Source organism: Nothobranchius furzeri, chromosome 7 (assembly GCF_043380555.1).
Source record: "Nothobranchius furzeri strain GRZ-AD chromosome 7, NfurGRZ-RIMD1, whole genome shotgun sequence".
Taxonomy (NCBI): domain Eukaryota; kingdom Metazoa; phylum Chordata; class Actinopteri; order Cyprinodontiformes; family Nothobranchiidae; genus Nothobranchius; species Nothobranchius furzeri.
Window position 1 is genome coordinate 29329309 of NC_091747.1, and position 17570 is coordinate 29346878.

Below are 17570 nucleotides of genomic sequence, written 5' to 3' on the forward strand. Positions count from 1 at the left end.
TTTTGATAAGAATCAACTTCCTAGTTAATGCAAACCAAATTCTTTTCACACCCAGAACTCATTTTCTTCTAGATACAAGGTTCTGATAAACACACACCATTCAATCACCATACGTCACATTCCATCCACTTAGATTCATCCATCACAGTCGTCCTATTAACTTGTCTTGTTTTAATTTGATTAGAAAATAAATTTCTTACCTTTTATAAACCTGACTCTGTCTGAATTGATACAAAGTGTGTTTGATCCCTGAAAAGGAAAGAATCCTAGAATCTTCTGATTAAACATCCAAAGACCAAGCAGGTTGATATTCTATATTTATATAGAATATCACATCTTATTGGTCATAAGTAAAGGTAATATATTAAGCTTAAAAGCAACAACCTTTAACCCTACACATCCAACCCCTTTGGCCCCTCCAAGTGGTGAACCCACGGGAAGGGGGGCCCATGGTTCCTCTTCGAGCTGTGCCAGGCTGGGCTCCACGGGTGAAAGCCCGGCCACCAGACACTTGCCGAAGTGCTCCACCTCCAGGCCTGGCTCCAGAGGGGGGCCCTGTTGACCCACGTCCTGGTGAAGGAACACTGTTTCCATTTGTATAGTTCATAATAAGGGTTCTATGGGTTGCACTTTGTCTGATCCCTCACCTAAGACCTATTTGCGATGGGTGACCCTACCAGAGGCATAACGGGACACTCAAACCACTCCACCATGGTAAGATGGCAGCCCAGGGAGGGGTGTAAATTCTGGTGATAAAATTATGTAAGGAACAGAAAATGTGAGGAGCCATTTGAGAGGCTAAAGTGTCAGTTCATTTTATGATCCGAGCATTAAGAATCTTACTTTTAAAGGAGCCGGAGTTCTCATCACTATTGTACTAGCACCATGATCACTGTAGCATGTTTGACAGAGCTTTTGTGTTTTCTCTTGCAGGATCTGGAGCTTGTCCCTGCAGTGGGAGAAAGGTGTTGCTACTGCCAAGGTGAACTTACATGAATTACTACATTATTAAATCCAAAAAGACACAGTTTACTTTGTCCCTGCTTAGGAATGTCAGTTATGGTTCATCATATGCAAGCCACACATTATAATACCACAGCGTGCTTTACGTTTTAACCATAGACAAAGATATTTCTGGACGGAGCAACACCCATTCTCCTCATTTGACTAAATTAAGCAAAATGGGAGGTTCCCATCCTGTCCACATTAGCAGAGTCACACATCTCATCACGACCAGACAATCCAAAAAAGGGAAAAGAGGTGACGATGAGGGTGGGGCTGTTATGGTGGGAGGAAATGAGCCAATGTAGCTACTTGCTAAGTTAGCTAAACCAAAAAGATGTAGCTTTGGGAAAGCCGACTTGCGCCGCCGCCTGGCTTTCGTGCAAGGCTCAAGTTGCACTGGTCACCTGTGGAGCTCAAATATGGACTGTTACAATACAAGCAGAGCCTCAGACTGCTGCGATCAGATCATTCTGTCACGTAGCGGTGTGGGTGGCGGCGGACCATGTGTGGTGGAGCTGACCCAGGAGGCAGAAATGCAGGCTCAGATAACATAAAACGGATTTAATGACTGAGGATACAGCAGGAGCAAAGAGACAAGGTGGAGAAACAACAACAACACAACAATGATCCTACAAGGGACACATGCAAGACGGGAGGTATAAATACACAGGGAACAATGCGAACACATGGGCAGGTTAACAAGGGGCAGGTGAGTCCAACAACTAACTAATCAGGGGCAGGAGAGAGTAAGAGAGGGGTAGGAGCAGATCCTGTCAATGGTAACCTAGAAATCTCTAATGATAATGTTTAAGAATCTGCTTACGGGAGCGAACCAGTTCATTCAACATATGATAATGTGAAAAGGTACAATCATTACTTTCTGAAAGTTTAGGACATCATATTATAATCCCTTCTTTTTTTCTAATGAGAGCGTAATTTAAGTTTATAAACAAAACATTAATCTTCACTCCTATATTTGACATTTCATTTCTGTTAATTTAACCTCCTATCAGTGGTTACTTGGTACATTCTGCTTGAATATGTTATTTTGGTTTACTCTCATGTAATTACTGATGATTATTACATTCTCATATATTTCCTGATTAATGTGTAATGGTTTGGATGCTGAACTGGATTATCTAAGCTATACAGTATCAGGTACTTTTCAAATGAACAACGGATATCTACATTCACGTATCAACTAAAGTCCTAATGTCTGACTTTACCTTGAACGGTGTGTGAGGTTTAGTCATCAAGGCCTCATGAAAATGATGAAGGTTTTTCGTTGTTCAGCAGATGCACCAGCGTCAGATAGTTGGCTGATTATCAAGATGAATCAGCTAACTATCTTCCACGGAGAAGTATCAGGCACCATCGACCTCTGTGTCTGAAGAGGTCAGTGTAGCCCAGCAGTCTCCTTCATTTGGGTTATGATTAGGGGACAGTGAGATTTGGCATGTGGTACTGAGAAATGGCCGAATCTCACTCAGGCCCTGTCCACACGTAGCTGGGGATCTGCCAAAATGTAGATATTTTTCCACGTTTTGGCCTGTCATCCAAACGAAAATGGAGTTTTTTCACACGAAAACGGATCTTTTTAAAAACTCCGGCCAAAGTGAAGATCTGCGTTTTCTTCGTTTTGGGTGTCTGCGTGTGGACGGACAAAACCAGAGTTTTAAGGTCCGCAACGTCACTTTCCGCAACAACAAAAAATGCTGACATCACGTGTGCGACCTGTGTTTACACTAGCCGGCATCATGGAAGCCTTCAGAGCTGCGCTCTGTCACTACCCGATCCATCAATTGTCCAAGCGCTTTCTGCTTGTTTGTTTTTGCAAGCGGAATTACTGCTCCTTGCGGAAGACCACAGACGAAGGACGAGGTTAAGAACGGGGGAAGTACTGCCGCCTACAGGTGTGGCATGTCCTTAACAACGTATTTATCTGGGTACGTGTGGACAGAGTTATTTTTTAAAACGCGGTGGTGTGGATGCAAGTTTTTGGAGGGGCGGATATTCGTTTTTAAAAAACCCCGGCTACGTGTGGACTAGGCCTCAGTAACACGTGAACAAACAAATGAATATTCAACAATTAAATCCCATTTATAAAATAAATTTAGGTGTGTCACAGAGTTCTTAAACTTTGCCATATTTTCTGAACTCTGAGTTATAAAATGTAGCCAATTTCATACTGTCTTCTCTTTAATAAATGAAATATTTTGTCATTGACAATAATTTACTCGCGGTATTTGATGTGTTCTGCAATAAATCGGTTCAGTAATTCGTTTATAATTCACCAAAATTAAATGTTTCAGCCATAAACTACATAATCTTTCCTCCCCAAATTCTAAAGTGTTAAAGGTAGAGCAGGCTGTGTCAACAGTCATCTACTCTGACTCTGTTATCTCTACCGGCTCCGAACAACATGAGCCGATGTTGATATTTAAAATCCAAGGAGGACAAAAGACAGATTGTCTCAAACCAAACTGTCCAGCAACTTCAGACTTAATTTCAAAGCCTATATATGTGCAAAACCCATATTTAAGTTAAAGCAGCAACGCTTTTTTTTTCGTTTGTTGTTCTTCCAGAAATTATTATTATTATTTATTATTATTTATTATTATTATTATTATTATTATTATTATTATTATTATTATTATTATTATTATTATTATTATTCTAGAGTGTTCAAATTGCAGTTTTTGAATTCATCAATTCAGATTTTGTCACCCGGGTGTCGTTTGTGGGGTTTTATCTCCCCGTGTCCTGTCTGGCTGTGAAGCAAACAGAATTGATGTCTGAATGCTGGTGACAAGCCTTACAGATTTACTCTCAGATGGAGCATCAAAGCTTCAGCTTTAATGTCACGCCTGATACTTAAAACTTTATTGTTACTGTTTTTTGATACTTAATCATTTCGACCAGACACGGAGACAGAAGTAAAAAAAAAAAAAAGGAAGAAACAAAGGGGGGGGGGGGGGGGGGTCCACAAAAATAAACAATCAATAATGAACAAGAGTCTGCTTCTAGACCTGCAGAAAGAGAAAAACAACAATACAACAACAGCAAGCTATCACTGTGTCAACCTAATAAGGAAATTCAAAATCAACATTGTTTTACTGAACAATCGCACGATAATAACTCACAGTGCATTTAGTGCCAGCCACAGCCTTAAGACGTGTTGAAAATGCCCAAGTCCATACTTATGAGAGCACCATGTGAGCACATATACGTGCTTGTATATGTAAGGTTTCTCTATAGGAGCGTCCAATAGAGAGTGTGAGGGGCCACAGATCTGCCCCCCAAAGATGTGTAAGAGATGGAAGGAGCTCCAAGTCCCAGAGATCCAGGAGCTGCCGCAGAGCACAGGGACCCCAGGGAGACTGTAACCTGAAAAGCCCCAGCCCCCTCTCGAGAGGCGCAGAGGATTGCCCCAGGAGGTCACAACCAGCAGCTGGTAGAGTCCCGGCCGGGAGATATCAGTGGCAAGCCCACAGGCCCGCCCACAGCCTCCCATCCCAAAGCCGGCCAAGCCCGGAATCCAGCGACCCAGGACCCAGGGGCGACCAGCCCCGCCCGGGCTCGAACAGAGCTCAGGGACTCTTATCCCACCAGGCAGCCACCGGGATCGATCAGGTAGACCCCAAAAATCCTAAACCCCCTTACCCAGGAGCTGCAAACACTCAGGCAGACCAAGGCACCACACTCCACACCAAATGTGGCAGGGGGAGGGTAGGCGAAGATGTTTGCGAAGAGCTTGCTGTCCACATACAGTTTAGCTACGGAGATGACAACCCGTTTCCCATCCTGGATGAACTTATTACGCAACGGGAAGTGAACTCGGCGGCGATCCAGAGTTTCCTTTGGAAATTGGTCATTGACGCTGAAGTCTTTACCTTTAAGCTCTCTCCCGCGGCTTTTAACCCGCTCAGGCTTAAAATACATTTTGATAAAAGGACGAAGAACTAAGGTACTTCTGAGTAAAAAAATGCTCATGAAATATGTATTTGGAGTAACCAGGTAGGTAGGTTTTGATATTGTAAATCTGCAACGCCTGCCTCCAGAGGGTTAACAAGATCTTTCTGCTTGAAGTGCTCAAATTTAGCCACGATGTGAAGAGGTCTTCTGCGAGGTCTTCTGTGTCGTTTTTCATCTGCTGAAACTCCCTTCGTTTTATTTAAAATGTCAGAGACAAAGATTTATATATATATATATATATATATATATATATATATATATATAAAGTTAAAAAACGCAAGTTGACAATGGTCACTAGTTTTTTGTTGGCCTGGAATTATTGTTAATTACACAGTCAATTTCTCAGTCCAGGAGGTGCCACTAAAAACCTACATACTTAGCTTTTGTTGGTCTAGAAGTACTGTTAAACAGCCATTGTTTCAGACCAAGGGGTTCTATTAAAATCATTTCCCTGTCAGCCACCTAAGTGACACTGTTCACAGTCCAAAACTGTATTAGTCACCAAATTACTAGAGAAATCATGTACACTGAACCTGAGATTAGCTACTTCAACCAGAGGGTAGATCCCTTCAGCTGAAGTATCTATTGTAGTGTGGTCAGTAGGGATGTGAGTCTTAGAGCAACTCACGATTTGATTCCATTCCGATTCTCTGGGTGTCGATTCGATTCTGAATCGATTCTCGATTTAAATGAATTCACAATCAATGTTAACAAAGAGTGTCAGTTCTAGGATTAACTACTTTGTTGTACAAGTTAGTTAAAGCTATGGGAAATTTTTTTTATTTTACTTTAAACTGGTCATGCTAAAAAAATGCTAATTTACAATGTAAACTAAAGTGATTCTAAAACTGTAAACAGAAGCAATCTTTTGACCAAAATGCAACATTTATTTTTGCTTACCTTGTAAAATATAACAAATCTTTAGTTACCTAACAGTAGCTTTGAAAGTAATACAGTCAAATACTTTTTAAGTATGTGTGGAAACAAGTTTAACATTTGAGTCCTCAACCTGTTTTAAAAAAGTGCCTCAGATTTCTTACAAAGGAAAATGTTTTCTCTCATTTATCAATAAATTAAAATAAATCCACGAGTAATCCTGAGCCCTCACTTATCAACTTAGAAAATAAATATGAGAATATCTCAAATTAATGAGTATGGAAAAAATTACATTCAATTTCTCACTTATCAGCAGATTCAAAAATAAATCATCTCAATTTATGGGACCACAAAAGTAAACTGAGTACTAACTCTCCTAACAAAGATTAAAAAAAAACTGACAAAAGTGCATCTCAAACCTGTAACATGCCAAACATTTGAGTTTTGGGGATCGATTCTGAACCTTTGTGAATTGATTCTGAATCTTTATAAATAAGAATCCCTATTCAGACTTGAATCAATTTTTTCAGCACTTCTAGTGGTCAGTGCTTAGTTTTTCATCATTATATCTTGTTAAGTAACCTTCAGGCCTCAATTGTAAGACCTGAGCGGCCCAGAGCTCAGCTGCTGTTATTTTGGATTTTGAGACAGGTTGTGAATCTGTTGCTGAGCTCCCAGCCCCCGTTGCCTCAGCAGCAGCTCATCAACTTTCAAATAGCAAATCAAATATCAATCAAATATGGAATTTCCAGAGAAATCGTGTATTTTCATCCATCCTCTGATTTCCCCATTTCCTGGATTTATTACTATAAATAATCTTTACTCAAAGGTGTTTGTGAGTTCTTATTTCCCATATTTAAATATCACACCGTCTGTCTTCAGTACGAGGTCAGATTTACGCGTACGAATCCGGCGTTCAACTGTGTTGTGGGATTCGATTTACAGTGTGACAGCCAACCTCTATAAAAATCTTGACCACCGATACGTGAGACTTGTGTGAATATGAATTGCGAAATCCTTCTATCTACAAGAATAAAGCAAGTCCAGGCACTCTCTCGTTCATTCAAACAAACAAGTAAAACAGACAAACAATTCAAACAAACAAACAAAGAGATAACTAGAGCAGCATTTCTACTTTCAGCTAAAATGCTCAAAACCCAGCCAAACACTCAGCATTCAGAGAATCTGTTCAAACATCCTTTCCAGCGGACAAAACCAATTTGAAATATCTCAGTTATCATACCGGCCTATTCATTCATCACTTTAATTCTTACTTTATCAAAACCAAAGTTGCATTTCTAATTTTGGCTAAAACGCACAAAAACCCAGCCAAACACAGCATTCCCGGAATCTGTTAATGCGTACTTTCCGGTGGACCAAACCAATGTTGTGTTGTCTGGTCACCTAGGATTTTTTTTCTCTGTACCGTAAAGACAAAACAAAACACTTGTTTCACCAGATCTCTCCGCTCAGGTTTTGAGTTTGTGGACCCGTGTGCCTCCCAGCAACGTCAAGACCTGCGCACGGACCTCCCAGCAAAAGCTCATGAAATACTGGAGGAGTTTCAGGTTGTCGACAGTTCTCCGGTGTCAGCTGACCCAGGGCCCCGGCTTTGAAGGACCAGATTATGTTAGGAATTTTCTTTATCACGTAATACCTGCAGCAAAGAGAAAAGAGAGACAGTAGCTGCGTTTACATGCGCCAAATTTCCTCAGTCCGATTGAAATCTTGGTTGATCGGAATTTCCGAATCTCTGTTCACATGGACACGAACTGAAATGATCCGATCATGCCGTGCGTACATATGCATCAAGCATTTAATTCGATTAAATAGGTTGAGCATGCGCAGAGTTGCCTTTCCCGAAAGAAAAATTGTAAACAAACGCCATGAAACGAAATGAAAAATGTAAAAACAGAAATAACTATTCTTCCTGCTTTCCTGATCCATTTATTCAATTTAATATTTTTATTTAGCTCATAGAAGTTACGTTTCCTTCAATGAATAACTGCAAATGATATATGCGTTGCTGCATTTTATTGTTGATTAAAATAAGGGAGGGTTATGTCTCTGCCTCTTGATCAGCTGATCCGTGGGTCTGAAGTGACAGCTGTGCTGTTGCGCTGCGCTGCAGCACAGAGTGGGGGGGGGGGTTAGACTCATGTTTTATTACTGAGCTCTGTTGTGGCTTATTATTAATAACATGTGACAATCAGCTGAAACTGTTGAGAAAAATCTGTTCAAACAAAATAACAGAAGATGTTCAGAAAGTTTAGAAGCCTGTGTTCATCATTAACGAACCGCATCTCAGGTCATCTGCGTTTACGTGCTTTTAATACGGACTTTACCATCGTCCAGAGTATTTAACCGAGGACGTTTTCCTATACCCAACATCAGCCTCCAATCAGGTCTGTAAAACCCATATTATCCTGTCTTCTTTACCTGCTGCAGAAGCTGCTGCGTTCAAAGCTGACAGAAACGGGGATCTGTGCACTGCAACTCCTGCAATAAACCTGCATATTTACAGTACAGATTTGAACATGTTTGTCGAGCGATTTGTGCAATAATCAGATTTTTATTTTACTTGCACAAAATACAAGTTCTGAATTAAATATTACTGAAATGGGATGGCTTGTCATCGGATTTAAAAGCCGTCGCTCGTTAATTACGCCGTCATTTTTGAAGTCAGGCAGTCCAAATGACAGCGGAGAGGCCCGCTCGCTGTTGCACACATGCGCAGTGGGCATTATTTTACCCCAACAATTCGAATGGCTGTGTACATGCACGTCAATCGGAATGAAGAACGGAATAAACCACCTCTCTCAATTGGATTGAAATTTCAATCCGATCTGGCCGAGTCGGATCAGAATATTCCGATTGACATGTTTACATGCAGAATTTTTGATCTGAATGGGCATTCAATCCGATTAAATATGCGCATGTAAACGTGGCTAGTGAACCACACGTTTAACGTATTGCAATCAGGGCAGATCTGCTCAAAAAGTGGGACTCACTAAACTGCAAAGAGTATCTGCCCTTCAAGTTTATTTATAACATGAGATAAGACAGGGACAGAAGGTGTGTGTGTGTGTGGAAATGAAGATGTGTGTGTGTGTGTGTGTGTGAATGGTTACAGGAATGTGTGGGTGTGTCTGAATGAATGAGAATGCTTTCAGGCATAGAGTAATACATTCAGTTGATAGGATTAATGATCAAGAAATAATAAAACATAAAATTTTTATAACATCTCGAGACATAAAAAATCAGATGACTCTAAATGTTCTGCTTTTAAACCAAGACAAGACTGAAGTTCTCATCTTTGGACCTGAAATTCAGAAAAGGAAACTGCTTAGTCAATCACCTGACCTGAACGGCATTAAATTAGTCACCGAGAACAAAGTAAGGAACTTGGTGTTATCTTTGACCAGGACATGTCATTCAAATCCCACGTTAAACAGGTTTGTAGGATTTCCTTTTTCCACGTTCGGAATATTGCTAAGATTAGAAGCATCCTTTCCAGGAGTGATTTTGAAAAACTAGTTCATGCATTTACTACATCAAGACTGGATTACTGTAATTCATTACTCTCAGGAAGTCCACAGAATGTAGTTAAAAGTCTTCAGCTTGTCCAAAATGCTGCAGCTAGAGTTCTGATGAGAATTAAAAAGAGATCATATCTCTCCTGTCTTAGCTTCCCTACATTGGCTACCTGTTAAATTCAGAATAGATTTTAAGATCCTCCTTCTCACATATAAAGCTCTTAATAATCAAGCTCCATCATACATCAGTGTGTTGTGCAACCAAAGAAACAGGCAGATTCAACATGAAGTTAACAATCTTTATTTTGCCAGTGGTTTAAAGTTACTGACACAGCCTCCTGCTAGGATTACAAGGGTACTTCAGCTTGGACCTGAATTAAACCCACCACACAGGAGAAAACACCTGTGACTCAGGTTCCCATGAACATAATGGTACACCACCGGTAATGTTAAATAAGGCAGCAATTCACAGTGCTGCAAACGAGCAGGCCTGGTGCAGAAATATACCCTTGACTAATTCGCAGTGGCAGTTCAGCAAAGGTAATGTAGAAGGTGACCAAACAAGCAATATAAATAGAGTAATTGTTAGTCCGACCTTACAATTTCCCCAACTGCTTTAGGACAATAAAAGCTACATGGGGCAGACTAACAATTACAAAAGAAATAAACAAACAAACAACCAAACAAGGACAGCAGATAGCAATGAATTACTGTAAAAACAGAAATACACAATTACATTCAAGCCCTAAAATTTACCAATGTTTAATATATCCACTAAAAACAAACCTAAAACATTGTACCTGTGTCTTGCAAACACCTCACACACTGCTCCTTTCAGTCAGTGTCTCATCTGGCCGTCTGACCTTAAAACTCTGACCCTGTCAGCAGATCATACCATAAAAGTCAATATCCATGCTACATTAAAAAGATCTACAACAAAGTCAAAGTGGACTTACACAACAAATTGCCACACAGACAAACTTCATGGGACCAGCCACGCCGTGGCCTCCCACAGGAAACTGGTACACCTTAGCTAGTTTCTTTTAAAAGGTTCTCACCTACACCTACAGGGCTACAGTGACACCTTGTGGTGCCACCTGTTACAAGTGGCCTGATTGTTCCATATGTTCATAACAGCACTTCGCTCTCAGACTGCAGGTTTACTGGTGGTTCCCAGAATATCTAAAAATAGGATGGGAGGCAGATCTTTTAGCTATCAGGCTCCTCTCTTGTGAAACTAGCTCCCAGATTTAGTCTGTGAGGCAGACACCTTGTCTACTTTTAAGACTAGGCTTAAAACATTTTTATTTGATAGGGCCTATGATTAAAATCTGTTGTTACCCCAGATCTGGACAAGTGGGGGAGTAGAGGGAGGTGGAGTGTACAGTCAGTAAAGACGGCTCTCCGTTGCCCTGCCTCCAACATGCTTCTATCGAAAAGGCTAGGTTATCCAGAGTTATCTCTGTAGTTATGCTGCTATAGGCTTAGACTGCTGGAGGATACTCTGACCACTTTCCACACTCGACTACTTTCTTCTACAATCTGCTCTTTAACTGTATTATTTCCTGCTATTTCAGCTGTTAACTTTATTTTTTCTCTAAGTGTTTTTCTCCCCAGAAGAAGCTACAATGATGTTCTGCTGAGCTGTGGTAGCCTCATGGAGGGGGCCATCGGCTAGCACACTGCTGCTAACCACTTAAACTTTCTCCCTCTCCTGATAATAACATTAACTTTCCTTGACATTGAATGTGCTACTACTAGTTTACCTGTTTAATTATAGATCCACTAGGATAAATACAATAAAGTTTATCTCTCACCAAATAGAATAGTTACTAAGAAATCACAATGTAACCATAGAAACACTACTTGGTGTGTGTGTGTGTGTGTGTGTGTGTGTGTGTGTGTGTGTGTGTGTGTGTGTGTGTGTGTGTGTGTGTGTGTGTGTGTGTGTGTGTGTGTGTCTGCTCTGTCTTCTCGATCTCCAGTGAGTTGTGGAGGATGGCTGCTTATACTGAGCCAGGATCCTCTGGAGGTTTCTTCCTGTTAAAAGGGAGTTTTCCTCTTCACTGTCGCTAAATGCTTGCTTAGTATGAGGATTGCTGTAAAGACACTGACTCGATGCAACCTGCTGGGTTCTTTATATAGGAAACTTTTCACTGATTTGCTTAATGACCTGACCTATATTGGAATGTTTACTGTGTGAAGTGCCTTGAGATGACTCTTGCCATGATTGGGCGCTATATAAATAAACTTGAATTGAATTGCCAGTTAGCATGAACAAGCATTGGTGGTTAGCTCCAGTAAATGCCTCAGTCTCACGTTAATAGTGACTGGCCATTTTGACTCTCTGAACTGTAGTCGTATCCTCTGCTTGTTCGTGTTTGGAAGGTAAGCATGGAATTATTAGACGAAGATTATCTCCAACCAATGCAGAGGAGCGGAGTGTGGACTGATGCGGCCATGCGCCCAGCTCCAATTGCTGCAGTCTGAGGCTGTGCTTGTACTTTAAGTTAATGTTATCTTCTAGCTCTGTGTTTGTGCTCTGTTGTTAGCTCTGGGTTTGCTCAGATAGCTTGTAGCTACAGTGGGTACAGAAAGTCTTCAGACCACAGTCGATTTTTCATTATTTTTATATTACAGCCATTCGCTAAAATCATTTAAATTAATTTATTCCTCATTAATGTACATACAGCACCCCATATGGACAGAGAAAAGACCAACTGAAATATCACATGGTCCTAAAGCCTGATTTATGCTTCTCCATCTGCGTCAGTGCGGAGACACGCAACACCATTATCCGTCCTTGCGTAGGGCTCCGGCAGGCATGCAAGTACGTACGGAATCGAGCCCACTTTTTTAAACATCCGTCGAACGAGACGGGTCAGGATGCCGCTGTTGTTTACAGCTCCGCCATTGCAAAGTGAGCCGAGGATAACTAGCGGCAGACACGGAGAAGCTTGAAAAATACCTCGCGAAGAAACTCTAAAAATATGAACGTTTCATCCTCCCGTGACTGGAGGAGTGTAAAGATGCGCAGCAAGCATTTTATTTGTGGACGGAAATGACAGGAAACGTGGGTTTAGAGGTGGGGAACGCATGAAGCGGTGGGAGAATGAGAGACAAATATGTCCGTGTTAAAAGTCTCTTATATACACAAAAAACACAATATAAACACACGATCTTGGCCGGATACATGACAGGATACCACAGAACAGCGCTACGCCCTCTGTGGTCCTGCCGGGCAATTGCTTTGCAACACTCTCCAGGAGACGGAGAAGTAAAAGAGCAAAACGCTTCTGTCAATCCGTGCGTGTCTGTCCCTTGCGGAGCTGACGGAGAAGCATGAACCAGGCTTAAGTATTCAGAACCTTTGCTGTAACACTCATATTTCTTCTGATCATCCTTGAGATGGTCCTACACCTTCATTGAGTCCAGCCATGCTTGATTATACTGACTGGACTTGATTAGGAAAGCCACACCTGTCTATAAGACCTTACAGCTCACAATGCATGTCAGAGCAAATGAGAGTAATGGGGTCTAAGGAACTGCCTGAAGAGCTCAGAGACAGAATTGTGGCAAGGCACAGATCTGACCATGGTTACAAAAACACCTCTGCTGCACTCATGGTCCTTAAGAGCCCAGTGACCTCCATAATCCTTAAATGGAAGATGTTTGAGATGACCAGAACCCTTCTTAGAGAAGGCTGTCCGGCCAAACTGAGCTACCAGGGAAGAGGAGCCTTGATGAGAGCGGTCAAGAAGAACCCAAAGATCACTCTGGCTGAGCTCCATAGATGCAGTCAGGAGATGGGAGAAAGTTGTAGAAAGTCAACCATCACTGCAGCCCTCCACCAGTCAGGGCTTTATGGCAAAGTGGTCCGTCTGTTCTTGAATGACCCAGCCAGAGCCCTGACTTAAACCCAACTGAGTATATTTGGAGAGACCTAAAGTTGGATGTCCACCAACGTTGACCATCCAACCTGACAGACCTGGAGAGGATCTACAATGAGGAATGGCAGATCCCCAAATCCAGGAGTAAGAAACTTGTTGCATCTTTACCAAGAAGACACACGGCTGTGCTAGCTCAAAGGGTGCTGCACTTAGATTCTGAGCTAAGGGTCTGAACACTCAGGACCATGTGATATTTCTGTTTGTCTTTAATACTTCTGCATACATTTCTAGAATTCTGTGATTTTCTGTCCATATGGGGTGCTGTGTGTTCGTTAATAATGAAAAGTATGAATTTAGTTTATTTCAGCACATGACTGCAAATAAAGAGTGATGGGGGTCTGAATACTGTCAGTATACTCTCACTGTACCTCTGTTTGCATCTAGCTTCTTTTTAGCTTCAGATTAGCTTAGCTAGCTTGTAGATACTTCATTTAGAGTATGATCGGTGTTAATCGTTTGCTCCCACTCTCAGCTCCACCTTTTGGCCCTTATTTGTATTTGGCAGTAGTGACGACAGGAGTTAAACAGCCAAGGTGGGCAGTGCCCACTCTGCATTCAGGCTGTTTTCAGTACATTAAATTAGAAACAGGTGGGAAAGGCTTGAATATTTTCCCTCCAGCTGCTTCAGTGAGTGTATTAAAGCTGTTTATTTGTATGTAAGTTGGTGAGTGCAACCCTATCCCTCGGGAGTACATTCAGTTTCACAACAATGTCTAAGCACCTCAAACATGATGTCTTGGTGACATGTAGGAGGAAACAACACCTTACCTACAACACTGAGACCTGTCACTCAGACATCCCCACCAGCAGCTGGACCGATGATTCCAACATACCCACTCCCACTTGCAGGTTAATGTCTTCTTTTTAACAAATACTCAGGTTTGCAAAGGGAGCTACGGTTCAAATAAAAGGATTTTCTGTTTAGATGAATGTTGGGTTCCTCTGGGCATCCAGACACTTCCAGCTTCCAGCTTCAAGGCCTCATCTCATCAGAAAGGGCATCCTCCTGAAGCAGCTCGTCTCCATAGGTGGGATCCTCTTCAGGACCTCCAGGTACTCCAGATTTAACGACAGCGCTTCAACACTAAACATGTTATTATGGGTCTCACTACATCCTGCTCCTCACTGATGTGAGGATTTTGGAAGGATAATATCTTATCTTCAGTGGAAATGTCCAAATGTCTCAATCAGTTTGGAAAACCAGGGAGAAGTTTTTCTAGAGAGTGGACGCGAACACTTGGTCAGAAGCAGTCCCTGTCCACCACCATTACCTGTAGTTCTCCATGTGGTCGAGTCCGATGGAGAAGTGAGGCAAGGTGGTGTCAGTGAGAAATAAATTCAATAGCTTTTGTTTCAGGCCACAATAGAATCATTATTAATGTACATTACTCTAAAGCTCTTCCTGCTCCATGTCCACACAAGTCAAAGAGGAAGTATGCCATTGTTGGTAACTTGGTGAGGAAGTTAAAGCGCTACAAAACAAAACAAACAATGTTAGGTAAATTTCCTTACTAACGTCCACCAAAGAACTCAGACTGAGAACTCTGTTGAGTATTTTGGATCACACTTTCTGCGGAAAGGGAAGGCAGACGGAACACACAGCGGCGTGTGTGAGTCTCCAAGCTGACTCCAGATCTTCCATCTTCCAGCATAGTGTAATGACATGGCTGGGGTTGTGAGCCAGGTGCATTCTGGGTGTTGTGTTATATGTGTTTCCTAACATTCTGCTACTTTCCATGTGTTGATTTGAGTGTTATGTTAATGTAAGCCACAGGGAAGGTGATGTGTGGTCTGTGGAGCGGGTTGAATTAGCGTGGTTAACTGACACCGTGACTCTGTGTGGTAGGAGCGTGATAGAAGTTCGGTGTCTGTAGCGTTACAAAGGGGGAAGAAGAAGCCTAATAAAGGTCTGGTGTGAACCACTACTGCCTCCTGCTGGTTGAGTTGGGGACTGCCGCTGATACGCTCGGGGTCACTACAATATTTTTATTCACACATGGGCATAGTCACACAGTTGCACAAACATTTGTCTTTGTTACAGGACGCCAGAAGATCCTTTAGGTGCAGCAGACGGACGTGGAGATGGGGTTTTCTTCCACAAGCACTACATTTTTCTGCAAATTGGCGCTTTAGGCTGCAAAGGCTGTTATTAAACCAGGGAGTAGGGTTCACTGCAGGAACTGAACTGGTTCTGACAGGACAGATGTTGTCCAGAATGGCGAGGCAGCACACCTTCTTATAGAGTGAAGCTGACCTAACACAAGAAGCTCTGTTTTGGCAGTTTTTCTGACTTCACCTGTTGGCTCTCCATCATGTGTATGGCTCTGTGAGGCTGTGAGGGAGCAGCTTCCCCACTTCTCCTTCAGCCCACATTGTGCCATCTTTTGCCATCTCATAGGTGAGATCTTTCTGTCTGGTCTGTGTCTCCAGCCGACCTTTATCTTTGGAGGAGTTCTGCTCTCTAACCCAAAACTTGTCTCATCAACTGAAGACATGTCAGAGTCCAGGCCTTCTTGCAGATGAAAGGATTCTTCCTCTCCCATCTGAGTCACAAGAGTCCATATTTTGCAGCCGAGCCAAAGCCTCAGCAGCAGTAACCTCTAGGCATCGTCATATCTCGTTCCTACCAGTAAAACGTTCTGGAAGATTATGAATGCATGCAGTAACCTGTCTTTTATCCCCAAGTTTAGCTTGTCATCACATCCCCACCCACAGACCAACTCACCAAGCCCATGTGTGAAGTACTTTATGCACAAGTAGGGGGTGGGGGGACAGATTCTCCTACATGCAGGATATAATGAGAGAGCATGCAGGCATCGGCAAAAGGGGATTTTTGTGGTTTTAGCCTTTGTAGCCTGTGTTTCATCCACAACTTGTGTGCTCATCTGAAGTCTACACAAAAGTAGTCAGTCAAAAATTATTTAGGGTGGGCAAGTTCAGTTGGCCAGATTCAACAGGTGATCTGAGAAAGCATTACTGTTTTCTTAGAACAACAAACCTTCAAATGCGCCGGCCTTTTGTGAATATTTTGTATTGCAACTCAGACAATTTAACCCCCAGAGACCCAAATTTAGAAAACAACTGCAAAATCTTTTTTTAACCTTTCACATGTTGTTCTAGGAGGCCAGATAAACGGGCCTATTTACACATTTTAACAGCCAATAGTGTTGCAGAACTGAACAATAGGACCTATTGGCAATGTAAATGTGGTTTTAAAAAGAAAAAAAATGGGGAAGGTTTATTTTTGTAGACTTAAATCTGATCTTGTAATATTACAACCGTGGGTCTCTGGGGGTTAAGAGGAGTCATGCAAGGTTCATAACAGCTGTGATTAAGCTGCTTTTCAGGTGTTGAGAACAAGCCAGACTGATGAAAAGGCTTCAGCTAAATCTGAATAGAATTTTTTTTCTGGTTACCTGGCTGCAATCGCATGTAAGCAATGAATGCCGCGTTTATAAAACACACCATTGCAGTAATATTACGCTGATTTGCTGGCACAGTGTGTCTCATTAAAAGGGCTAAAGACGCAAACAAAATGAGGCCAACCTAAGTGACGAAGAATTTTCATGGTCCCCACCATTTCTCTTCATTCCAATGGCTCTGCACAGACAATGGCTGCATTTACAAATGAAAGGCAGATAATTGTCTGTGCTTTAGCTGTGATTTTCAAACCATGGAGCCCTTTGGCTTACCTCTGGTAGAGCTGAGGGAATCATAAAATTCTGGTAGTTTAACACCCACACTTTTTCTAATGAGGAGGGTTTTTCTACCTTTATCTTACCAAATGTTTGAGAACATGTTGTCATTAACAAACATGACCTGGCCAAGAGGTCTTGGAAGGAAGTGCAAGAAATATATATATTACTACTACTAATAAATAAATAAATAAACACAACAACAAACAGATAAGCACATAACAGATCACACATAGGTTATTAACAGGCATTAGAAACATTTGAATGTGGGTCTGAAAACTAAAAGAACATATACACATGCATGCAGGAGAATCATTACATCATACAGGGAACTGAGGCCTAGTCCACACGTAGCCGGGTTTTTTTAAAAACGAAGAAACTTGCATCCACCTCTTTTAAAAAAACAAACTCTGTCCACACGTACCCGGATAAATACGTTGTTAAGGACATGCCAGACCTGTAGGCGGCAGTACTTCCCCCGTTCTTAACCTCGTCCTTCATCTGTGGTCTTCCGCAAGGAGCAGTAATTCCGC

The 17570-nt window shown here is 41.8% G+C and overlaps 1 protein-coding gene across 1 annotated transcript in view; it reads left to right on the top strand.

The window, feature by feature from the left end:
• The window catches only part of sspo (SCO-spondin), a 603219-nt gene that overhangs the window by 318404 nt on the left and 267245 nt on the right, over positions 1 to 17570 (top strand). The window contains 3 exon segments of the mRNA XM_054751251.2: positions 934 to 982; positions 14093 to 14191; positions 14268 to 14395. Coding sequence (XP_054607226.2) covers positions 934 to 982; positions 14093 to 14191; positions 14268 to 14395 — 276 coding nt within the window.